At 41.7% G+C, this 25,896-nt stretch overlaps 2 protein-coding genes across 2 annotated transcripts; one reads left to right on the forward strand and one right to left on the reverse strand.

Moving 5' to 3' along the window:
• Positions 1-831: 831 nt before the first annotated feature.
• On the reverse strand, positions 832-19,677 carry plcd3a (phospholipase C, delta 3a). The gene is made up of 15 exons (XM_084571217.1): positions 19,345-19,677; positions 12,915-13,082; positions 7,925-8,153; positions 7,198-7,327; positions 6,437-6,662; positions 5,146-5,347; positions 4,872-5,016; positions 4,424-4,576; positions 4,161-4,313; positions 3,918-4,068; positions 3,640-3,756; positions 3,210-3,388; positions 2,726-2,861; positions 2,253-2,402; positions 832-2,168 (listed from the first exon to the last, which is right to left on the reverse strand). The coding sequence occupies exons 1-15, from the start codon at positions 19,433-19,435 to the stop codon at positions 2,026-2,028; spliced, it is 2,373 nt and encodes a 790-aa protein (XP_084427343.1). The 5' UTR covers positions 19,436-19,677; the 3' UTR covers positions 832-2,025.
• Positions 19,678-22,734: 3,057 nt separating this feature from the next.
• hexim1 (HEXIM P-TEFb complex subunit 1) lies at positions 22,735-24,828 on the forward strand. The gene has a single exon (XM_084570616.1). It carries the CDS (start codon positions 23,283-23,285, stop codon positions 24,360-24,362), a length of 1,080 nt encoding a protein of 359 aa, XP_084426742.1. The 5' UTR covers positions 22,735-23,282; the 3' UTR covers positions 24,363-24,828.
• The last annotated feature ends 1,068 nt before the right edge of the window (positions 24,829-25,896 follow it).

The raw sequence follows: 25,896 nt of genomic DNA on the forward strand, positions 1-25,896 counted from the left end.
TGCAGGGTTGTACACAGACAAGAGGTAAGGAGCCTACAGGCAAATATCATTAATGCACTCTCTTGAAAATATGCTGAGGCAAATATAACAATTAAAATGAGTTTAAGTAAACATATATCTGCAAGTGAATACTGTTTAAAATTCAAGTTAATTTGAAAGTAGTGGGAAAATACTGTAATTTATCTCCCAGGGAGAAATTAAAAGTGTCAAAGTATCTGCAGCATCAAGTAAGACTGACTGAAACAACTCTGATATTTGTTCATGTATAACACAACCTGTGGCAATCATTAAAACATAATTATTTTCTGTGTTACATCGAAGTTAGACCTAAAAAAATAATAATTCTGAAACAGAGATATTAGGCATTTTTAATCACAGCTATTTTAAGAGATCTTTTAGTGCTATCTTCATTCTTCAAGTTATAAATCAAATGAGTATAAAAGTGTTAAAATATCTCTTGAATTAAAATTATGAAATGAGTAAAACTTTGTTTATTTATCCAACAGCTACCATGAGAGTAAACAAGTTCAAATTAAGTGTCTGGTATCTGTGTATTTCATGAACCTCAATCGCCAGTGCCCCTTTTCCACGGCACTGAGCACTGATTACTCGTACAGTGTATCTGAGAAACACTGCTCTTCTTCATCTCTGATAAACAACATCTTTCTTCCTGCACGGTGAAGTGGCTGAGCATAAATTTGACCACTTGAGATATGGATTGGGAGACTGGTCGTTCAGAGGTTAAAGAACTGTTAAATGAATCATGAGTTCATGTATTCATTTTTATAGACCTTTCACAAAAGATAAGAACAAAAACTTCTCACACAGTGATGTGTTATTAGTGCTTTATAAAAAACAGCATTCACTCATGCGCTCTTAATACAAACTCATGTTCCCACAACAAAGGCTATGAGCTTCAACACTGCAAAGTTTTACTTCACTAACCATTAGTTCCATGTTAGGATCTCCTAAATAACCATCTTGATCATATTCACATTAATTACAGCAATCATTGTGTGTTATATTCCATTACTGAACCATTTTTATTTTTTTTTTTACCAGCCAACTTCTCTGTGAAAGCATAACATGATTCACTGTAGTCTGCTGTAGCTGATGTTTGCATTACACTGGTACAATTAGGGTTAAACCACAACAGGAAAATTGGCAACGGCAAAAAATAATTACGTAGGGTTGTACACAGACAAGAGGTAAGGAGCCTACAGGCAAATATCATTAATGCACTCTTTTGAAAATATGCTGAGGCAAATACAACAATTAAAAGGAGCTTAAGTAAACATATATCTGTAAGTGAATACTGTTTAAAATTCAAGTTAATTTGAAAGTAGTGGGAAAATACTGTCATTTATCTCCCAGGGAGAAATTAAAAGTGTCAAAGTATCTGGAGCATCAAGTAAGACTGACTGAAACAACTCTGATATTTGTTCATGTATAACACAACCTGTAGCAATCATTAAAACATAATTATTTCTGTGTTACATCAAAGTTAGATCTAAAAAAAATATTTCTAAAACAGAGATATTGAGCATTTTTAATCACAGCTATTTTAAGAGATCTTATAGTGCTATCTTCATTCTTCAAGTTATAAATCAAATAAGTGAGTATAAAAGTGTTAAAATATCTCTTGAATTAAAATTATGAAATGATGAAAACGCTGTTTCTCTATCCAACAGCTACCATGAGAGTAAACAAGTTCAAATTAAGTGTCTGGTATCTGTGTGTTTCATGAACCTCAATTGCCAGTGCCCTGTTTCCACGGCACTCAGCACTAATTACTCGTACAGTGTATCTGAGAACCACTGCTCTTCTTCATCTCTGATAAACAACATCTTTCTTCCTGTATGGAGAAGTGGCTGAGCATAAATTGGACCACTTGAGATATGGACTGGGAGACTGGCTGGCGGCGGCGGCAGCAGTGGTAGCATCTTTCTCCTCACATTCAGAGTTTCTTCTTCCAAAGCCTGTTGTCGTCGGAACATTCAGCTTACCATCTGGTTCAGATGAGTGTCATGCCTTGCCTTTGGCGAGAGCCATACGCTCGGACACAGTTTTGATAGGAACTCCTCTGCGGACCACTTTTACATGAATAAAAAGTGTGGCGGGGGACAGACTGGAACCATCTGCCTTTAGCAGGTGAACATGTCGATAACCTGAGAAGAAAGTGTATTACATGCATTAGAAACAACATACCAAGAATGTGTTGTATAATGTGAATATTGAATATTTATGAGCACCTGTCCGAAGGCTTGTGAAAGGTAAAGTGAACTGCCCCACAAAGTCATTTTTGGCAGTATGATCGTGGTCCTCCACTACAAACCGCACCAAGGCCAGATCAGGGACCTGCAGCTGGAAACTTAGAGTGCAGTCCCACCGTGGGTTGAAGCCTGTAGAGGGCACACACGAGCTGTGAACATATAATCTGCAGAACCTTTCAAACAAACTAATCATGGGTTGCATAGATTCATGTATGGAGAAACTAATTGCTATAATTTGTTAAGTTTGTTTGTTCCTCCTGTCTTTGCATCACAATGAGATAAGACAACACTGAATAATAATCATTACAGCATTAAATTATATTACAGTAACAAGTGCATTTAACATTAAATCAGAATCATTAAAACTATAACATCTTCACCAGCTGTCAAGCAGCTTAAGACAAAATTCATGCAGTCCTGTTGTTATTTTATTGCAAAATCTCTAAAATTACCATTGTTGTCAATGCGTTGTGTTTTGTTTTTTGCATTGTCAATAGACACCCCATGAATTTCCACCCACACTCGTGGATCGACAATGGAGCTTGCTTTCTCTGTGTTGGTCTTTGGAAGCTGCTGTGCAGATATTATCTGTAAAGCAAAGAGTAACTGATCAGTTTACACGTCAAATTGAAAGTGGATCAAGGTGATTTTGAAGTCAGTTTTATTTGAAAAAAATCCCCCAAGAGAAAAAATTCCCTTTGTAATCTGTATAGCTCGGCTTTAGATCATAAAGATAGGTAAAAAGAAGACGTCAAAATTCTCAAACAGGGCTCCCTCTGCCATGCTATAAACATATCATAGTCACAATGGAGGAATAGAATGACAATGCAACATTGAGTACATACAGTGTAATGATATATATGTTTCTATAAGGAGTATTTAAGCTAAATAATCACAATTCTCTATAACACAGTTACTTAATATGTTAATGCTCACTCGTATAGTCAACTGGGTGGGGACGTGACCGGGGCCTCCTCCTGTGTTCTCTGGGTTAAAGTTGGATGTGGGGCTGCACAGGAAGCTGGGTTTCAGGACATATCCACAGCGACCATTGGCCAGGAAGCGACCCTGGTTCAGGTCCATCTGCTCCCCGGGTGTCTGGAAGTTCAGAGCCACTGAAAAGCAATGAGTGGAGTGAGTAACACAGCAGGCAAGAATGATCACACCAACAGACCACATTCCAGCAAGAGGGGACACAGAATTACAGTAACTGCATGTGTTATAATGTGGGAGCAATTTACAGAAATGAGTCGGTAGAATTTTGTTAGGAGCTTACTGACCACTTTTTTTTTTTTTTTTTTCAAACAAACTGCATTAATTTGCTTCCATCAGGACAACATCCTAGCTTCTAGTCTGGAGTACCAACCCATCTGGCAGCCGCCATTCCACATTTCCTGAGGATCATAGTTGGATGATTGGAGGCGCTGGCCAGAAGGGTAGATCCGGCTCAGCTGCCTGCTGTTGTATCGTACAAAAAGCTTCCCTGCAAATGAAAAGACAGAAAACCACATGCTGAGATACTCTAGAGGCTGATTGTATTTGCTGTACAAGCAGCTGCACAAGAGGCATTAAAATTAGTAGATTTCTTTTGACTTTTGTTTTTTCCTCTAAAATGTCAAGAAGCAATTATTTCCACTGCTGTACCCGAGTCTTTGATGTGCCTGAGGGCATCAGTTTCGCAGAAGGAAGACATTTCATTTGGTGATATGTCAGACATATTTTCAAACCCGCGGAAGTTGACGCTCCTGCAGTACACCACCAGCTCTGCCAGCTCGGGGCTTAGTTTGGAACAGACCTGAGGAAAGCAAACACAAAAGACAACTGCTTGATTAATTAAAGTTTTTGTGTTAATAGCTCGTCAGTGCTAAAAACAACTCTTGAACTGACCTTTGGAGGACCATTCTTGTTTTTGTTCTTAATGCTGCTTGTTTGTTCATCTTCAGAGCTTGAAGAGAAGCTGGCAGAACTGCTTGTCTTGCCCAGCTGACCCAGGTGAGGAGTGTGGTTCTTTCCTTTTATCAGAATATACCCCTTAAGGTCCTACAAGGAAGGTCATCAGAACAAATGACTTCATTAGAAAACCAGACAGCTAGTGGTCTTTGAAAAAAGGATCCAGCTGTGTATGTGTGTATATGTGTGTGTGTGTTTACTTCAGGAGAAGGCAGCTCTTTCAGCAGCTGGTCGCCAAGGGGCTTGGTGAGCAGTTTTCTGCCCAGGATTGTGCGGAGGTGTTTGGCCATGACAGCTTGCTGCTCCACAGAACAGTGGTTCTCCAAGGACAGGATTAGAGGGTATGGAGACGCCTGCAGGGAAAAACAGGAAAACTCTTATGCTAAGCCATTAAAATGCAATCAGATCACATAATAGCAATGCAACAGTGTTCTACAATAATGTGTGAAAACCAAAATACTGGAGGGCTGCCTCAGAGCCAAGTATGTAAGAAGTGCAGTGGATTAGGAAAGCAAGAAGCCAGTGATGTGGAATTGTTTACTGACTGACTGCTGCTCACTTATTTCATTAGCAGGGAGGAGCAGCAGCAAGCATACTGTCATAGCTGAGGGTTTACAGCAGTAAAAGCTATCAAATCAACTCCCTTACCTTGAAGGCATACAGGGAGATGGTTTCAATGACCTCCTTAAAGGACACTTTGGAGGTGAGTGTGTGGCCGTGGAAGATGGCAGGTTCACCTTTATCTCCATCCCAGCAGTCCAGCTCCACGCAGCGACAGCCCTGATTCAGAGCTCTGACAATGACGGACAAATGTAATGTTAAACCACAGCAAAAATATAGTAGATAGATTTCTGGATGCTTTGGTAGATTGTGGTTAAAACTCTGCTGTTCTCTGATGCTTCATCAGCCTCTGTCTGAATACCTGATGTATGGCTCAGTGCTGCTGGTGCTGGTGACTTGGTCCTTGGTAAGGTAAGTGTTGTGCGACGAGGAGATGAAGTAGTGGGACAAGGGGTGGCTCATGTCCTGGTAGACTCTGGCATGGTCAGGGTTAAAGACATCATTCTCCAGGGACAGCATGTACATGGTGAAACCATTCTGTGTCATGAACTGGTTCTTCTGAGCTGCAATAAATGGCAATGTGTTTCCATCAAGTCATTATCTTTTACTGGGTTAATCAGCAGTTTCCTCCTAATGTCCCAATGAAATCAGATGCAATGTTTTTATGATACAGCATGTCCGACAATGTACATCATCTGCACCAATCAGGCATAACATTATGACTACATCCCTAATACTCTGTAGGTCTCCCTTGTGCCTCCAAAACAGTTGTGACTCATCAGAGAATGGACATGGACCTTCTGAGGGTGTCCTGTGGTGTCTGGCAACAGAATGTTGTTAGTGGGGGCCTTTGGGTCCTATGGGTTGAGGGGAGGGACCTCTGTGGATCATCCCACAGATACTTGATCAGTTGTTCCAAAAGTGTTTTTGTGTGTGTGTCTGTGTCAGGCTGCATCCTGCTGGGGATGCCATCAAGGAGTGTCATTGCTATGGGGTCGGGGTGCCTGGTCTGGTCTAGGTGGGTGCTACATGTCTAAGTAACATCTACATGAATGCCAGATCCAAATGTTTCCCAGCAGAACACTGAACTGTCACAAGGTGGTCAATATTATTTACTTTTCCTGTCAGTGGTTTTATGCCTCATCGGTGCATAATCACAATGCCTAATTAAAAAATATTTTAATACACAGGATGCAATTTAAGCAACTCCTGCACATAATTCATAGATAATCTCATCCTTGGCCTGTTACTCAAAATGATGTCTTCCTGAAAACAAGACAACTGATATTTTATTGTACTTGCAAATGAAAGTCAAATTTATGCGAGACAAAATGCCAAAATGGGATTTGCTGCTCCAGCCTTACTGGGTATGGTCTGTGCAGTGTATGGTGGCCATTGTTAGCACACATTAGTGAAATAAAGCTGCATCATGGAACATTACTGAAGCACTTTAAACCCTATCCCCGATTTGTGCTACTGTTAGACAAGCTGCACAACGTGCATCAGATTTGCGCAGCAGGGTTATGGGTCATCTTTTATGGTGACAGATTAAATTACTATTTTGTCAGCCAGGAGACAGGATCAAAAGTGTTTACATTAAACTATTGTGGGTTTTTTGTTCAAATCCTGCAATGACTGCTTTTAGGACCTACCCCAGTCATTGAGCTCAAAGGTGAATATAAGCTTCTGGGCGTGATTTAGAGAGGCGTCCTCTCCTTGGTCCCCAAGGAAGTCTCGCAGCTCAGCAGTGGTGAGCACACAACCATTACTCGAATAGTGTCTGAACACGGCATCCAGCTCGGGCCGTCGCATCAGCTCCCTGCAGAACTCCTCAATCTCTATATGATCCAGTCGGCCATCACCAGATCGGTCACACCGCTGGGATTTGAAGAGGAGAGGTAAGTGTTTAAAAGGACAAACAAATGAACACACGGAGAAGAAGATAAACAAACATTAACCATGGTATGTCTTATTTGGGGAGTGCTGTTGAGAGAGCCCCCATAACAATTCAGTGCAGCTGTGCACACTTACGTTAAAAATGTGGTTCTCTGAGGAGGGTCAGTGTAGGAAATTGTATGAGGAGGGAGCATGAAACCAACAATTTAGCTATGATAGACAGTAGAGGGACATGGCAGACAGTAATCCTTCACAATGAAGAAATAAATCGCTCTTGACTTGTTGTAGGGAAGATAAGAGGGGAGGAATGAGAAAGAGAAGGGGGTGGTGGTTGGCTTGCCGCTGGGTTAGTAATTGAACACAGATGCTGGACTCCTGGGTGTCAGAGAAAAATGATACTACCCTAACTAGATTTCACAGACTATCAATTCTTATACTCCGTGTTGTCAGATCTTAGCTCATATCCATTTTATTGACACTGAGGGTACAGCTACTTAAAAACTCACATGAACCTGACCTTGAATAAACAGCGGGCATAATGCTCACTAAGGTCAATGTTGATCATCTGCAGCAGCCGCTTGACCTCATCGTAGCTCATCTTGCCGTCCTGGTTCTCATCTGCTTGTCTCAGGTAGCGTCGGATCCAAGTGTAGCGGGTTAAGAAATAAAACCAGACTGAAACATACAGAGTCAAACAGCTGAGGTCGTTTTGGGGGCTCATACACGTAACTGGACTACGCTACACTGTACTTCCAGTCCCATTTAGCCGAATTAAGAAGATATCCTCCAATGCATCATTTTAGTTATAAACGTATGGGTTTGTGTTTTGCCAGACAGCATTAATACGTATGTCTATCCTTAATTCATCTCAATAAATCACTTTGATGCTATCCATGTCATTAAATATTAAAGCCAATGCTTTTCACAATTCCCATTTAGTGTCCCTGAAATGATTATTATAATTATCGCTTGGTGACTTTAATTAACAATTAAATAAATAATAAAGGACATCTAAACAGAGCCGCAGGGATGATTTTATACCTCTCCGCTGGCTATAAGATATTGTAATTAACAGTGATAGTTGGACTATATTTAGACAGGGCATTTTTATCTAGTCATTACTGGTCACCTTAGCTATGCTGTGGATGTGGGATGGCACATGACACAGCAGAGCCAGTCACCATAGCAATGCTGCCTCAGCTACAGTATATTTATTCTAGCGTATTGGAGATGTTGCAGGATATTGGTCCAGTTTTTCCTTCTGAGTCATGGTTTCCACGCGCTCCTTTAAGGTGCGGAGCCCTCGCACCCAGCGCTGCGCTTCTTCCTCGCAGGAACACAGTAGATCCAAGCTCTTCCTGGCTCCCTTGAAGATCACCGTGAAGCAGTGGCGATCCGGGACAGACCCGGACAGACGCCTCAGCGCCTCCGACTGGCAGCCTTCACGCACACACTCCACCTCTGTCACAGCAACTTTGGAGAGGAGCGGAAAGGGAGCATTAGTAAAATGGCTTGTGTTGATGAGTAAACAGGATCACATTTAGACCACAACAACACATGGAGCAGCTAAAGGTCAAATGTGAGGCATTGTCAGGGAGTAATAAATCTCACAAAGTGACACGGTTACATTGCATTGTGTGTGTAAAATATAGTGTGCCCTTATAGATAGTTCTCAATGGGATCATTTTAACACACACAAAATAACACACATGGCAACATGGGCCATCAGTTTGAGGTCTCTGTGCTGACATAACCTGGACTTCCAATGGGTTTTATATTAACAATTATCTAGGGGCTGCCAGCATGGGATTAGCTGGAGAGTTTATTTACAGCATAAGGTAAGTGAAAAGAAATGTAGTCATCTTGGTAGCTCTGTGAGGCTGCACTGGCTAAATGCTAGCATCTGCTTACAATAACAATGCAAACATGCAAATGTTTTGCAGCAAATGACCCACCCAGTTCACACTAATGGTTTTCAGATTAACTGTCCACCTCTCTGCAAACATGAAAACTGTATACACACTTCTCTGCAAATGTATGATGATAATAAAGTGAATCAGTATAGTCCCTATAGCCAGACTGCTGTTTGCTGAATTGTCCTCAGCATTTAATACACTGCAGCCCAACATCCTGGCCACTAAACTTTTTTCCCGCTTCCATTTGGGTGACCAGTTAATTCTTTGGATTCTGGGGCTCAGACCTCTGTTTCACCTCAACTGGCTCCCCTCAGGGCTGTGTGCCATCACCCCTGCTCTTCATCCTGGACAGGGATGACTACAGATCCACACAGCTCAACTGTCACCTGGCCAAATACAACGACGACACAGTTCTCCTGTCTCTGCTGTCGGGTCCTTCACAACACCAGGGACCAGCTCTTCAGGAGACTGTAGAGTGGTGTGACAGCTCACACCTCAAACTGAACATCAGCAAAACCAAAGAGATGGTGGTGACCGAGATGTAGAGAACTCAGCAGCAGCAGTCACCATCATCACCCATGGGAAGCCAGTGGAGCTAGTCGGGGAGTTCAGATACGTAAGCACCATCTTTGACTACTCCATAACCTGCTGGTTCCACTCCATCAGCCTCCAGAACAGAAAGCGGCTGCAGAGCACTGTCTCAATGTGCTCTATTGGCCTGCCTGTCAGAACTCTCTCACACAGACATGACCAACAGGCACTTAGATTAGCAGGCAAGATCACCAAAGACATGTCCCACACTCATCATTCTAGTGGCTCCACTTTGGACAACGGCTCCACAGCCCCGCCTGCAGGACTCAGAGGAGGATTGCCACCTTTGTCCCCAATCCTCCTCCAACTCCAAGTCCTCCAACGCCTCCCCCCCAACACTTCTTCTCTCTCTCACCTGTCTTCTGTCGTTATTTATTAATATTTATTATCTATACTACCTCTGCAATAAAAATATATAACCCCTATAACTCCTGTTTACACTTACCTTATCTCCACTTTATTCATACAGCCATGTTTGGAAAGTTTTAAACATTTACAGCACAGTTTTTTTTTTTTTTTTACTGTGTATTGTTCTTTTTGTTTTTGCTCTTTACAAGTGTTTTGTAAATTGCCCCCTTGGTACAAATAGTTTTTTGAATCTGAATCTGAAAAGATGTTTTTGCTGCTTAGAGCTTTGGCTTTTTCAAACTTTCTTGCTGCTTATGTGCAAATATCATATAAATACATATTTTTCCTCAAATTCAAAAGTCACAAACAGAATTTATTTTGCTCTGCTGGTTGCAGAATTGAATTGCACCATGGACTTAATTTTTCTGTTGTTGGCGGATGTGAGTGTGTTTTTTTTTGTGTGTGTGTGTGGAATGTTGTTGTGCACCATGAGGAGTAGGCATCTCCAATGTCGTTGTATTGATACAATGACAATAAAGATTCTATTCTGTTCTAGTGTTACCACAGACTTGCAGGATGTTGTAGATCCTACAATAAGGGCATTGGGTTTGAATTTATCAAAGAGGCCATGGGTGAAACCGGCTTGGCTATAAATGAGCTCTAAATCGTATGTTTGCAAAGGTCTGCTGAGACTGGGGAAAAAAAACAACCTAATACAAACAGACAGCGGCTCCTAACACAAAAACGTTCTTCAGCAGTAGAGCTTGTCTATTTCTGCCCTCAGATGCCTGCTGTGTGGTGATCACTCAGTTGGGCAATCAGCAGTGTCTGTCCCGACAATAGCCTCATTCTCTTGCTGAAGGTCGTAAAAGCCTCTGCTGTCCACCTCTTCAAAATGACTCCACATTCCTCCTTTGTGGCTATCACAGAGACATGGCAAAAGGGACATGCATGTGTGTATGTGGTGTTGATTGGAGCAGCAGAAGTCTTAAGTGGTGTATCGTATGCCAAGTGCTTGGGAGCATAAGGCGCAACACTTCTCAGCTCCAGATCAGACTGGATCTTGGAGAAGAGCCTGGAGCCCGGAAAAAAATGAACCAAGCCAAGCCTTCATCTTTGACGCACACAAACACACACACACAGATTTTCTCCTCAGCACACAGTCAGAGTGGCATTATTGGTATCTGTCCGCTGAAGTGGTCACAGTGCTGGTTGTCACCACCGTAAGAGGTGTTACACACTGCGACTCAAACACTCGGAGTCTATTTCTGGCGAGGCTGCAGCACAATCAAGACGGCCTTCACCACCCGCTGACCCACAAACCTTCCCAGCTAGGAGGACCGTAGCTTTAAACTGCATTCCAACATCAGGGTGAAGAGCACAAACAGAGCAGAGGTGAGAGAGCCTAAGGTCAGGAAACAAGGCAGAAAATAAAAGAGGGTGAAAGAGATAGATTTCATGCATGCCAGCTGGCACCAGAAATTTTCATTCCAAGAGAAAGAGTAGCAAAACACATCAGTTAAATAAAGGCCCATGCACTTTGCCGTTCTCTACACTTCTCTTCGGTAGACATGTGCTTGAATGTTAATTGTTTTTATTGTTTACACCCACTTAATCAAGTGCAAAGCCTTTGTCTTCCAGCCCCATTTACACACTGACAGGCATTTGTATTCCAGTAATTTAGGCCAGCCGTAACTCTGAGACGCTGTTATAGAATAGTCAGTGAGCGAGCTCTAACAAGATGTCCTACATACCGTGCTGACATCTTTAAATTGATTCCTTGAATAACTTGATCAAAGATGTTAGTAGCTTCCCCCTGCGCGCTTTGACACGACGTCACATCACAGCCCGTACATGATTGGACCTTAAAAACATTGTGATGGATGAGCCCTGCAATTACTTATAATGTGTAGTACGTTGTTCCTCATGTATGTGCTTTTATAATTTAATTATTTGTCACATAATTTATGCTTTAAAAGTACTCCAGGAGGAATAATGCATTTAAATTTGATATATCATTTTTAGAATGAAAACACCTTTTTAATGAGCTTTTATACAACACATTACTTAATCAAGTGTTAAAATCCAATTCAACAATCTTGTTTGCCACTCCTTAAATAACCTCATAGTTTCTATGCTGATGAGAAAGATAGAAGGCTGAGATGGGAATGTACAAAATGTGCAGAGGGAGGTGTCTGCATTATTTTAGTTTCTGTTTCCCGTCACCTGCTGTGAAAGAAGAAGCCATTAAACTCTCTTCTTTTTTAACTTGTGTATTGTTTACCAAGCGAGATCTTTGATCACAGTAAGAAAGAGATGGGTTTGTTTTTCCTCTGAAATACATGTTTTCATTTTACTCTGTGTTGCAATTCATCTTGCCAAGTATTTAGCTATGCACTTACTGTAGGGTTGAAACACGGTGGTCCATCAAATGCACAACCTATGAGGGACTCTTGTCAGCTACAGACGTGTTTTAGGTGTGACGACAGTGAGAACCCACTATTGTTCAGTCAAAACAGCAATGGCGTGTGTGCCTTTTAGATGCAAAAAATGTTTCTTACAAACACAGCAAGAATCGTTCAGTGATGCTCAAAACATCTTAGCTGGCTATACTGACTGCTTGGCAGCTTCCAAAGCTCGACTGACTGCAGCTTGTTGTTTTTAGCCTGTGATGGCCAGATGAACATGTCTGTCAAGCGCCTGCCCTTTCCAAGTAGCTTCCAAGGACAACCTCCCAAATGTTTCTGCCAGTGAGGACACCCACTCTCAGGTCTCCTAGATGTCCTGTCTACAACCTAGTTAAAAACTGGAAAGACCACAAGCATCAGTTCACCCAAAATAAAAAATAAAATCTAAATGTTTAATTTACTCCTGGAGCAGATGAACACTTCACCTTAGCAACTCTGACTTAAACTAGATATCTAGGTATGGGTAAGAATATAGTTTGCCAAGTTGCGGAGCCCATGGTTAACCTCCGAACATACCAAGGAAACAAGAAATCTCTTTAATAATGCAAAGAAGAGGAAGGGGTTCAATAACTAAACAATGTGCAGGCTAAATGACTGCAGGACTCACGTTCCTGAGTTTACTGGATTGGTGGAAGGTCTGCTACATTACTTCCATTGAGATAAGTTCCTTCCTTCCATTATTTACATAATCAGATATGGCCTAAGTTTCCTTTCTTTTCATTATAGAAGCCCAGTTTCGATCCATGAGCACGCTTATGGGTTCCTTTTCCTTTTGTGTTTTCGTCTAAGTCCATTGCCTCTTCTTCACCTAAAATCCCTCCTGATGATTTGTCCGTTCAGGCTAGCGCACCCATACATACATCCCCTTACTGCGCTCTCTAATCACAGAGCCAGGTTTCAAGCCAACTTACATGTCTGCTGGTCTTTGCCTTTGCGGGAGCTCTTGGTGGACTCACACCACACGGTGAGTCCGTCTTCCAGCAGCCGCAGGTTTCGGCTCTTCTGCCACCTCGAGGAGCGAACTTTCACCATACTGGAGCCCTGCATCATCCCACGTATGTCCTCATTGTCGAAAAGCCCTGGAGGAAGCACAAATGCAAAGCAAAACAGGAAGATTAAACACAGAAATGACTATGCTTGAAATTGCGTCACTGGATCATAATCAGGTTGAGTTGACTCATTAATGTTGACTTTGCATTAGTTCAACTGGCTTCATAAGTTTACAATCTCTGTTCATACTGACTCATTCTCTCATATCCAAATGAAAGAAACACAGTTATGATAGGATACTTACTTCTAAGTTTACCATTAATTACACACATATATGTTTGGCTCAGCTCAAGTGATGCTCTGAAACAATCCAGACAGTCCCTGAGATCCTAAACCCCCAAGCTGACTCATTCATTACATTCATTACATATGAAGACAATTTCAACAAAAAAAAACTATTCTGTTCTGCTAATGCAGAAGAGGATGAAGAGGTGAGGGCGAGTCACAGATCTGTAGTAGGCCAACTTAGAAGCAATGTGAAATGACCAAATGTATAGAGCCACACAAGCAGCTCTGTAAACGGTAATTTAAGCTAGATGCTAATGCCAACACATGGCATGTTTAGCAAGTATAATATTTTACATCTTAGATAAGAGTGTTAATGTGCTAGCATTGGCTGTTTAGCAAAGCAAGTGAAGGAATTCATCATTTGCAGCCAAAATTTTACCAGATGACAAAACACTGGATGAAAATACAAGGGATTATCGAAGTTAGCATGATTCATTCTGACTGGATCATGAATGCATAGCAGACTATAGAGGAATGCATCCGTTCCTATCCGTTTATCCAAGGTCAGTTCTGAACCAGTTTTCACGCCATTTCATCAGAGACATCACATTGTCAAGGTGAGGATATTGCTAGAGATACGTCTTCTAGAAACAATAAATGTTTGTACTTTAGTTTGTGCCAGTCCATCTAATTTCACAAGATAAAGTATAGTTGAGAGATGACCGAGATGAGCTGGACTTATCCTCTGTAATGATAACCTGTACACATTTTCACTGAACTCACAAATACAGTAAACACCTCTCTGCTTATACCTCAAACTTAAGGCTATGTTGTATATACAAACCTTGGAAGGAATGACATGGGGATTTTACAGCTGTGTAGCTGTTGAGGTGGTTTCGGAAAATGACTTTAGGTTTTAACCAAGAAATATCTCTTCCACAGTTTCTTCACTTTCAAAAACATGTCAGTTTAGAAGACCATGGAGAAGAGTAGATCTCTGGGATGTAATTCAGTCACGATAATCCGTTGATTTATTTCTCTCTTAGGACAGGTGCTGGCCAACAGGCAGCAGCGAAGAAGGTGTGTTTGTCTGGCTGCAGCATTCATAGTGCTCCATAGTTATCAACATCAAAGGAAATTTTATCAGGAATGACTCACAACTTCAAAAGCCTCCGGTCAGAGGAATGTATTGTTATTTGGTGGGAGCACTGAAAGGTCAGGGCACGTTACAGGAGAGGAAACCATTTTAAAAGGCTATTTTTATGTGAAGTGGTCTTGATTAAATATTGATTAAGTTAAGTCTAAGGTAGAGATAAAGATTTTTGAGAATTCAATATACATACAGTACAAATGTAAAATTATGCAAGATTTATCCAGTTTGGTAGTGGTTAGAATAACTATTGTAAAATGAGGGCCAGATTTGCTGGTTATAAAGGTGGTCAGACATTCAGATTAAAGCTGGTACATTTGGGTTATGAAACTGGCTAGTTGTAAAAGTTGAATTATCAACATGAGTACTGCAAATGGCTTTAGCTTATTTAGCCTATATATATATATATATATATATATATAATAAATAATGCAACAAATATTTTACAGTGCAAGTGCTAAAGGGCATTCAGCTATGGCTCACTGCTTCTTTTGCAAGGATGAATGGGACCTCTCACAGAGCCTTCTCTTTAAGTACTGTTCAAAGAAGAGGCCTTAACAAAGTCTAACTCATCAAATTATTCTTCAGGGTTTAGTCTCTACTGCTTACCTCTAAAAGTTTGTCCAGGCTTAGTTGGCATGCTTTATTTCTCTATCACAGTCCTCATACTGTCAGTGCCAAATGGCTGACAGAGTTCCTCAGAGGGCCCCCAAAGCTACAGCACACACAAACTGCCCTCAGCTCCCTCCCCCCATGGACAAAAAACAAACCGAGTACAACCATGGGTTTCTCCTCATCAGGGTCGCACACAAAGAACTCCCCCTAGCAGACCTCCATCCATAACAAGCCTGTTTTTCCAAGCTGTTACCACATGCAAGGCATTCCCACAAGCAGAGCACAAGGACCTGATTAAGTGCAGGTCACTGACCACGCTAATCTGCCCAAACAGCCTTAACTGGCTCTGGACCAACTAACCTTTATCGCCTTTTATCACTGCATCTCTGACTCATAGCACATTCTTGCTTTCATACCTATTTTAATAACTACCTTCAACAGAGCACTCAGAACGAGTCTGCAAGTGTGAGCCTATCCTTACGTTTCAACACGCTATTTATTTAACCACATTCATGTTTTAATCCACTGTATGCTCCTGAAAGCCTCTTTGTGCTTGTGTAAATGCAGTGATGGGTGTGATTCTTCAAGCCAATAGAGCTGAATTGTGTTTACTTGGCATGATCTCCATCTGAAAATCTGGAAATCTCCACTTCATCAGTTGACCAAAACCCAAGTTAGCATGAACTGACTTGTCTTAAGCTGCTCATTGAGGCTGCAGCATGTAGCTGCTTTGAGCTAAATGCTAACGTCAGTAAGCTAACAAGCTCACAATGTTAACAATATACTGCGTGTTTACCACCAATTTACAATCTTACGTTACCATTTTAGTGAGCCTACATTTGCTATGTAGTATAGAAGTATTTATTATTTAACCATTAATCAAGATATCAGGGAAACATATGAACATATAGTTATAGCATATAGCATTAGCAGCGAAACCGTTTACAGCATGCAAGCATTTGCTTAGCCCTCGTGCTACCCTTGGGGTCTCTGGGACCCCAAGCGAATGGACATACAGAGAGAGATTATTGAAGAGGGTAGCACGAGGTTTAATAGTACTAAAACAGACCTGAGGCTGATGAGAAATGCACACAATGACCGTTAACATACTGATGTTTTACAGGTTCAGTGTTTGCCATGCTGGGTTAGCATGTCAGTTCGCTAACTTTCCTCATGAGCTGAGGATGGAGGGAGGCTTTTGGAGGAGTAGCCTATAAACTACTCATTAAACTGTGATTTCCATGATTCTATATCGAAAGCTAGATATGAATCAGATACTAATGTTCGTGCCACAGCCTCAACAGTTGGTGTACTGGATTATCATGAAGTGTGAGCGTTTGGAGTACTGTTCATCTTCTGGGGAACACAAAAAATCATGACAAACCATGCAGTGGACCAGAATTAACGTCTCTAGCAGGGCTGAAAAACAGCTTCTTGTTTGAACAACTAGGGAAAACCTTAAACAAAAAAAGTCCCAGCTGGACCAGTAGTTTGAAAACAAATACCTCGGTGAATCCCATCAGGCACATTTCTCCAAGGGCTCATCGGCACTGTGAGCAGAGATGGAGCTTCACCTGCTATCTCTATGCTGGTCAGTAAGAGGTTGTTTCTGCATGAGTCCTCTTCACTCAGCCTCAAATACCAACTCCTCCTGGGACACGGTTCACGTTTCTCTCAGCATAACAACTGTCACGAGAGCCAGCTAGCAAAGATTCTACACTTGCACATACACAGACAAGTTAGTGTGTCGTGGGAATGATAGGGGTGAAGGGCTAGTTAAAGTTTCTCAATTTTGTCCCTCAGCTGTCCCCAGGAGGTGGGTCAGGTGGCAAGTGGGGACATCCAGTCCCTAAATACAACGTCCAGCCTTCAGTAAAAGAGATGAGGTTCGAGAATGTCTCAAGAAACCTTCCCAATTAAAAAAAGGAGTCGAGACTCTCAGTTTGCCAGAAACAAGACAGGATTAGAAAAAAACTGAGTGTCATCTGGAAATGAAGAACTACTGCCAATGGTTTTTGGAAGACATAGAGGAGACCTCAAAAGCTATGCAGCCTCTTCGCGTTCAGCTGAAAACAGGCAGCTTTCATTTAAACATTCTCTTTGTCTTTAATGAAACATCATTCATTTGCTCATAAATAAGCAAGATATGACCACACAGTGAGGAGGATTAAATTACTGAGTGCTGATTCACACATTCAATCTTAGCAGCTGACTCACCTTTTATATCTGCAGCAAATTATTAATGACAGATGCACTTCAATTTCATCATATTCTTTAGCACTTCCTTAAAAATAAAGGTCTCGTCAAAAGATAAATTAGAGACATAAACTGTACAGTATATTGACATAGCCCATAATTATACATTTAATCTGAACTAATCTGAAAGCAAGACAAAAACCTTCTGTTGCTTGGAAAACACCAGAGTGTGTAAACTGTGTGATCTTCAAAAATGCAGTCAAGTAGTGATGTGGTAGCAATTTTCTTTTCTTCATACTGAGTTCATAAATTTGGTGAAGGTATCAAAATACAGAAACAACCATAAAGCAGTGATTCAGTGTAATGAATGCATTGTGTGCTATTTTACTATTGATGTTATTTACTTTATGTTGACCACTGTTAGATCCCACTGAGGTTAAATCCATCTCACTGCTCTTATGACCACTATAGCAAAACCCACAAATCAGACAACAATAGATTCAGGAGGGATTTGGGTGGGGTGGTGCTGTGTAGAAAGTGATGACACCATCACAGATATAAAGCAGAATCAAAGTTCTTTGCAATTGTATGGTAACTTGTAGGGACAAGAACAAATCCTGGATGCTGGTTTGTGTAAATTTGGGAATTGTTCTCATGTGAAAGTAACTGCTGTGTCGCACAGTTGACAACACCAACAACAACCACAAACTTGCTCTGAAATTAAATCCCCCCCGGGGATGTCGGTGGCGACGAATACACTATTTATCCGTGTGTACACGGACATGGATTATCTCAAAACTAACAATCTCACAGGCCACATTCATAGCTTTGTCTGCAGGGAAAAGGTTCACAGTGAGTGAGAAATCTTTGAACAAGCCACATGACAGAAACCTCTGAACTCAGTTCATCTGTAGATGACAAAACTATGTTCCATCTGATGTGAGTACGGATTAAAAAGCTGCTAAGACATCACGGGTTTAAGGCCACCTGACTGATTTATGATCACACATGGTAAAGGGTCGGGGTGAGTGACCTCATTGGCTTCATTATTTAATATTAGCAGGACATTCAAATATAGAGCTGTCAGTGTGTTACAGAGATACGGTTTCATAACTCAAACACCAGTAATGCTTAAACGAGTGTCACATTTTCAACATAGTCTCTTGTGACGCATTTTATCACTGGATCTGCGACTCCAACCACATACTTGCTTTCATACCTGCAATGTTTAATAACCTACCCACACGACAATAGTGTGTCTGCAAGTCTGGGCCTATGCGTAGTTTTCAACACACTATTTATTTAAACTTATCTGGATACCTGTATTTGAACTGTCCCAAATACAGTCCATACACCATGCTCTTAGCTTTATATTCTTACTCTGCCAAAAAACATTTTTTAAAAATGTTTATACCTATTTACATTTGTATGGAATAAATAGGTCAAATGGCATGCACTGCATCGACATTGGTCCAGATTTCCAGACATCTTCAGTGTCTTTTCAGAGATTCTGACAGGTGGTCTATCTCTGCTCAGCAGGTGTCTATTTTGGGGCGAGGTGTGACCGTCCCTTAAGAAGGCTTGCAAGGAGGGGCAGCAGACTATCGGTGCTGGGATGGGCATGGTGAAGAGGCAGCAGTGTAGAGCGCAGCTCTTCCTGAAAACATGATTGCTTCAACCTACACCCCCACACTCACTCCAATCCAAAGTTCAGCTCTGTTTGATGTGTCATTAACTGCTGATCACTAGTCATTACCCAGAAAAACAGACATTAGTCTTAGTGGTTTTACGTGATTTTTAAAAGTGAAGAAGCTAGGTCAAAACAAATGATGGAAAGATTTTTAAATTACATCACAAAATCTTCAGGTAAGTCAGTGGGAAAAGCATTCGCCTTCTAAGGCAATTAAGTGTTCAAATAACTATAACTGATATTAGATTAACATAAAACATGATTAAAGCCTGCACTCTCAGCTGATTTGTTACTGCAACCAACAGTTCATTTTAAGAATGTCGTAGACATACCATTGACCGTACTACAGGTCGTACTGGAGCAGACTGTCAACTATGTGGCAATAAAAGCTCAAGGTTGGAGTTTCTCTTACCGAGCTTCATGATGGGGTCCGAAGTCTTCTCTGCTACTTTTCTCCCCTGCGCACTGGTACTGGAGCTCGGTAACTTGCCGCTTCCTAACATCGTTACCCAGCGAAGGTAGCTGCGCGGCTGGAACTTCACTGCTCGAGGCTGGCGAGTTAACTCTGGGTTTTAGGCAAGTTTGAGGGTGCAGGTGTCATAAGTTGCCCCAGAAAGACCACAGGCACTGAGAGAGCGAAACAGATTCCTTTTCCACATGTAAAAAAGTCCCTCCCCGGAGCTGCTCCCTCCATGCCCGTGCGTAACACGACTCCAAACAAGGCGCGCACCTCAGACGCACACACCTCCTCTTTCTCCTCCTGTCCGAACACACACTCAGACGAACCAGCTAACAAGAAGCAGGGATGATCAATAATACCCCCCCAACACACACACACACACACTTCCAAGTGTATGGCATTTGTATGAGCGTTTATGTAAACTGAAAGAAAATAGGCAACCATTTTTCTAAACAGCTGATATATCCAGGTGATGCGGCTCGTGGGAGTTTCACGATGTAAAGAAAAAAACACTAGTTAGAGCATCATTAAAATAAGTCCCTCTAAACAAGATTGGTTATATAATAAATGTAGAAAAAACCTGCCTTCACCCCAAATAAACGAACCCCGTGTCCAGTTCACTATCAGTGAATAGGCAGCGCCCCCTGCTGGCCATTTAAGGTAATTACAGAGCTCAACAACAACAATCAGTTCTGTAATGGCAAATTCATCGTTTACAGTCTGTATGTGAATGATGTCTGTGTGGGCGTTTAAAAGGTGGTGTACTTTATAAAAAGGAAATGCTAGACTCCAATATTTATGTGAGTAGATGGTACCTACAATACCAGAGCAGTAGCTGGAGACTTAACTGAGTCTTTGTAAGGGAGTTATAATAGAGAGCAGAGAGGGACGAAGCTCCGTTGTGTGGTCTGGAGCTGGTCCTGCACTGGGGGAGCAAAAAAAAAAATAAAACAAAGTTCTTCCCTAATCCACAGAACACACACAAAGCAGGTTTGGTAGGTGGAACAAAGGGAGTTAAAGGTGATTTAACTTGCTTTTTTAAATGCAGATCATAGCGTTTGTTTCTCTCTCACAAAAACACCCATGTGGACCTGCTGCCTTCGTGAAGTGCATCTGTGCTCAGGTGGACATTAGCCATTGCTTCAATTTACACTTCAAGGCCTTGCATCAGCCCTTAACATTTTATATCTTTCATCTCCTCTCAATTGCAGCAACAACCATGTTAGACAGGGTGAGAGATTAAGTCATGCCTGCTAATCCTCACAAGCTGTGATCTATGGAGACGCAGCTTTGGTTCTGTAGCTGTACCGCTCCTTGATTTGAAAATATGGAAACCCCTGGCAAGATTTCTCAATCTCTGCAGTCAAGAGGTTTCATATTAACTGGAACGTATCACCTCCTTCTCGCAGGATTCCCAGTTCAGCTTGCTTATTTGACAGAGCTGAAACTCTGCCTGCTTCTATTAGTAGAAACACTAGGCCTGTGTTGTTTTGTAGCCTCTGGATTCCCACTCTTTACCAGCAGTGTTAGCAGACACCAGTCACCCACCATAAGAGGTCACAGACTGAATAACCCACTTCTTCCTTTAATGGAAGCAAACTGCTTTGTGAAAACTGTGGAGAAACTTAATGTGCGAGTACATGAGCATGCAGTTAAAGGTGAACACAGTATAAAGACTAAATCTTAAACACAATCAGCCTGTATGGTGTGTGCATGTAAAGCCTGTATAACAGAACAAAACATTACAAAACCAGTATTAATATATTCATACTCCATAACAAGGTTTCAGTTTTCCAAATTTATTGATTATTTACACGCGTCCACAATAGGTATAAAGTTGAGAACAATGTTAGTGAGTAGTTTGTTAGTTTAGCGAGTAACGCTCAACTAAGGGTTGCTAACCATCAGTAAACTAAAGGAAATCTTCAGTGCTGCCTTGCAAGATCAGGCACTGTCTATTTCCTGAAACTAATCGAAGGTCTCATGTGACGAATTGTAGAAAAACAAGGACCGTTTTCAGACCGTTTAAATATTTTGACAGGCCCTGATTTGGACTGTTCCTACGAAACGTCGTAATGTTTGAATCATTTGAGTTATTCATAATACTGTAACGGGAAACTCGCATTGGAAATATGACAGTCCAGGAATTACGCTGCCCCTTTGGGAACACGTTGGCCTAGTTAGCAGATGGCTAACGTGGCTATAAATTTCTGTAGCTGATAATTGATTTACTTGGGAGCGTATATATTGTAGTCGTATTAACAGACAAGGAATATGGATCAATTTGAAAGAAACTAATCGATCACTTATGGTATACGTTTTTAACGATAACACATCGTGGCGCAAGCTAGCAACTGTTAGCTATCTTAGCCTTATGTACCGTATGACGTTTTCACTGGCCAGGAACAATTCTGTTTAAACAAGTCATGCTCAAACCGTAGTTTGTTTATTTTATAGTGCGTATGGCTTTAACTTTTATTGAATAATGCAGTGTTTAGTTTGGGAGCGACATCGCGCAGCTCTCATTAGCTAACCAACGTTAACGTTTGGCTAACGTTAGCTAGCTAGCTTATCCTTAGCTGTTAACACGAAACAACAGTGCAAAACTAACACTGCATCTCAGACCATGGGCAGAAAAACTCAAAACTGATCTACACCACTCCGTCCACTGGTTGCAGGATTATTGAGCAAGTGTGAGATCGCCTGACCCACCCTTTACCAACGAGGGGCTCGAGAGTGTGATCGCAGCGGCAGCTTCACAATGAATGTCGTTTGTTTACGCTGATTCCAGAGTTCCCCCAAGCCCCTGCCCCCACAAGGTATCACTCCGCACAACACAAAATATTGAAAGTGAAACATTTAATCGTCCAACTTGTGCCTAAATGGCGCATTAGTGTCGCACTAACCGCGATAAATAATTACATTTTGAGAATGAAATGCATTTCGTTATATTCTGATATGAACGTTAAAACCGAACTACATTCCGTAATAGGTTTTCTTCACTTTGCTTAAAATACAGGAGGGTTGCATTGTTCTATTGATTCCATATTCGACTATCTGGTCAGCAAATCAAAATAAACCGCATTGCATACATTTAAAATGTGTTTATTTGTTCCAGTTGAAACAGTAAGTCATTCGAACGTAATTATATCAACTTGTATTTTAAAACTCGTAACTGTGACCCCTGAATTTGTAAGTAGTAGCGGCCATAAAAATGCCCGGGACTGCTTTCTTGGTGTGGAGTACGTACTTTTGAATGACTACTGGATTGCCCAATCAGAAAATATCTTAAGCTTAGCAACAGCAAAGTTGTCTTCTTGTCCAATCAACAAAGAGATGGGTGGGCTTTATCCCACGCAAGATCCTACCGTATGATTGGTTAAAGTGCTCGTCACTTATGGTGGACTTGTGGACTATGTAGTTTAATATGGCGGTCTACACCAAAGCTTCACGTGAATCAAAACAACATATCCCACAATCCATCGAGAGGTACAAGCAGTAGCATGCGCACGAGTAGAGGCGGAGCTGCTATATAAACACGAGCTCCCTCTTCTTGAGTAGCACACTGGATACTGTTGTGACGGCGGAACGCAGTCTCTGGGTGAATGATAGCATAGTCAGCATCGAAACAGTTAATGGTAGTTAGCGTCAGTTGCTCTGACAAACCCTTGGAGGAGTAACAAGTGTTTACTGTTCGGAAGTTTACTTTTATTTGGCAGTGTTTGTTTTCAAACGTCAAAACTCCTTGGTGATTTTGGCTCAACTTGGAATAAGTATATTTTTGTTCAAATTAAGTTTAACGCCTTTTAACGAACTTTAAAGCTCAGAATTAAGAGCACGAACATCGTCTAAAATGTGTTAAAGCGGAGCCATTTGAGCGAATCATCAGGATGTCAGAGCCAGCGGAGCAGACCCATCACCTGAAAACTTCAGGCAGCCCATCAGGTGGGAGCAGCGGAGAGGCTTTGGAGCATCTCCCAGCCAGCAACCATGGTGGACCAGAGAACGGCGATAGGGGGCGACAGAGAGAGCAGAAGCAGCAGCAGCGGGCGGAGAACTGTAGAGATATCAACACAGGCAAGTTATGGCAAATGAAAGGCGGACAGAGGAAGGTGTGTCCCGCTTCAGCAGCCGGAAACGACCTCCAGAAGTGCCCGATTTCAACTCAGGCTCACGGCGAAAATAATCATGCCTCACAGGAGAAAAACGGGGAGGACAGACCGCTGCAGGAGACTTTTAACCAGGTACAAGAGGAGAGTTTGCACATCGACTCCGACACTGGCTTAGATGCGCGTCTGGGCAGAAAGAGGCACAGGCGCAGGACCTCCAAGAAGAAGCGCACCTGGAAACCTTACAACAAACTTTCCTGGGAGGAAAAGAAAGCCCTGGAAGAGAGAGAGACTGCCAGGGCTTCACGGATGAGAGAGGAGATGTTCGCCAAAGGGCTCCCGGTTGCTCCTTACAACACCACTCAGTTCCTGATGGACGAGCACGACCGTGAGGAGCCCGACCTCAACACCGAGACCGGGGTCCGACGGTCTCTGGGGGTCGGGGGCCGTATGGAGGACACTGGCAGCGAGGAGGACTTCTGCGACAACGAGGAGGAGGACGACGATGACGGCAGCGGCGGAGGAAGCGACGGTATCGGGAGGCCTGGAAACGCAGGTGGGGAGTTTCTCCAAAGAGACTTTTCCGAGACCTACGAGATGTACCACGTCGAGAGCCTGCAGAATATGACCAAGCAGGAACTGGTGCAGGAGTACCTGGAGCTGGAGAAGTGCATGTCCCGGCTGGAGGAGGAGAACAACCGGCTGAGGCGCGCCATGGAGCCCGGGGGTCTGGCTGTGGAGAGCTCCCAAGTCCGGTTCAAAGAGATGGAGAGAGAGGTGGAGAGACTGAGAGCCCAAAACACGGAGCTGCTTCAGCAGAGCCAGCTCAGCAAGGACAGAGGTCAGGTCGCTACAAATTAAAGGACTCAAGTCAAGTAGAAATCCATTTGAATAAGGTAAAAAAAAAAAAATACAAGACATGGGACTACTGCATTTTTTTTTAAATTTTTTTTTTTTTAAAGAAATTGACATCAGTTTTCTGTAAACGAAATTTGAAGTCCTTGCATTGCGATGCAACACTTGCCTTTTCTTTTCTATTTGGACTGTAAGCGTTCCTGTTGTATTTCCTAGATTTCAATAAGAAATGTAAATATTTCAAAATTCAGATTCTTTTTATAAAGAGGAGGTATTTAACAACACAACAACGTTAAGTTTGTTTCCCCGGTTCAACTTCAAATGTTTCATTCTTAAATTTAAAAATGTTGCATTTTTTTCACTTTCACAAATTCAAGTTCCAGCTAACTGGGCCAGTTCAGTGCCGTTTTTGCAGAAGTAAACTCCACATTTTAACAGCTGTGTGTTAACATTTGTTCAAATAAATAATAACAATAAAAAAAATCCAATTGAAGCTGTCATGTGTTGTAAAGCCTGCTCCAAAATACACAGGAAGTGGTTAATAAAATCTGCAGTGAGGAACTGCTGTCCGTGGCTTTTGTCAGACTACAAATGATCACAAAGCTTTTCTTGAGAGGCTCCAGAAACGGGCCAGAAAAGACATCTGAATAGGAAGACTCTGCAGACTGTAGACATACAGAAAGAGGGGGGATGGGATATGAAGGCGATGCCCTTTATGAAGGCATTCAGAGTTAAATTTATCAAGGTATATATGCACATGGGTTTATTCTTGTTTATTATTTATATAATATTCAGGACAGTGTTGTGGAGAAAAAAAAAATCTACTGATAACCATCTCCAGAGCTGTTTCGGTATAAAAAGCTCTAATTGAATCACAGTGTCGCACCTGATCTTTCACACCATGCATAAATGTTTAACTACTCATACTCACTAGTTTACGTGAAGTTCAGATAATCAGTGCCAGAGGGAAGGATTTATCTGCAGCCTCTAGAGGGCGCCATTCAGCTCTAATTTGAAGTTGCATGCGCTGAAAGAAAAAGTCCTTTCTAAAAAAATAAAAATAAATATGTATTGCAAAAAGAAAAAACTCTAAAAGCAAACACGTGAAGACTTCAATTTTTAAACATAGTTCTGTTTATTTACATCATATAACCTTGCTTTGAAGCACACAGCCATGAGGGGAAATGATTTCAGGCGGACAACCTTTTAGTCCAGTCATATTAGTTATACTCAAAAGCAATTCCAAATGTACACAATACAATATGTTACATATTAAGATAGTATGTACAAAAATTTAAAATACAACAATGAGACATTAGGTAAAATCACATTTCAGACACCAACTGCTGAGGTTTCCTTTCGATGCAGTCATCTTAAGGAAATTGGATGCTGTCTGGCATGACCTAATGCAGTTTTAGGGAAGGGCTTGTTTAGGTGTACCATATTCACACACTGTGGATTGCTAGGCAAAGAGAGATGACCTCGGTTTGTTAAGAAAAAGCAGCTGAGAGAATACTATGCCTCTTCCCTCTTAGCAGCA

This window comes from Chelon labrosus (genome assembly GCF_963514085.1).
Source record: "Chelon labrosus genome assembly, chromosome: 21".
Lineage (NCBI taxonomy): Eukaryota > Metazoa > Chordata > Actinopteri > Mugiliformes > Mugilidae > Chelon > Chelon labrosus.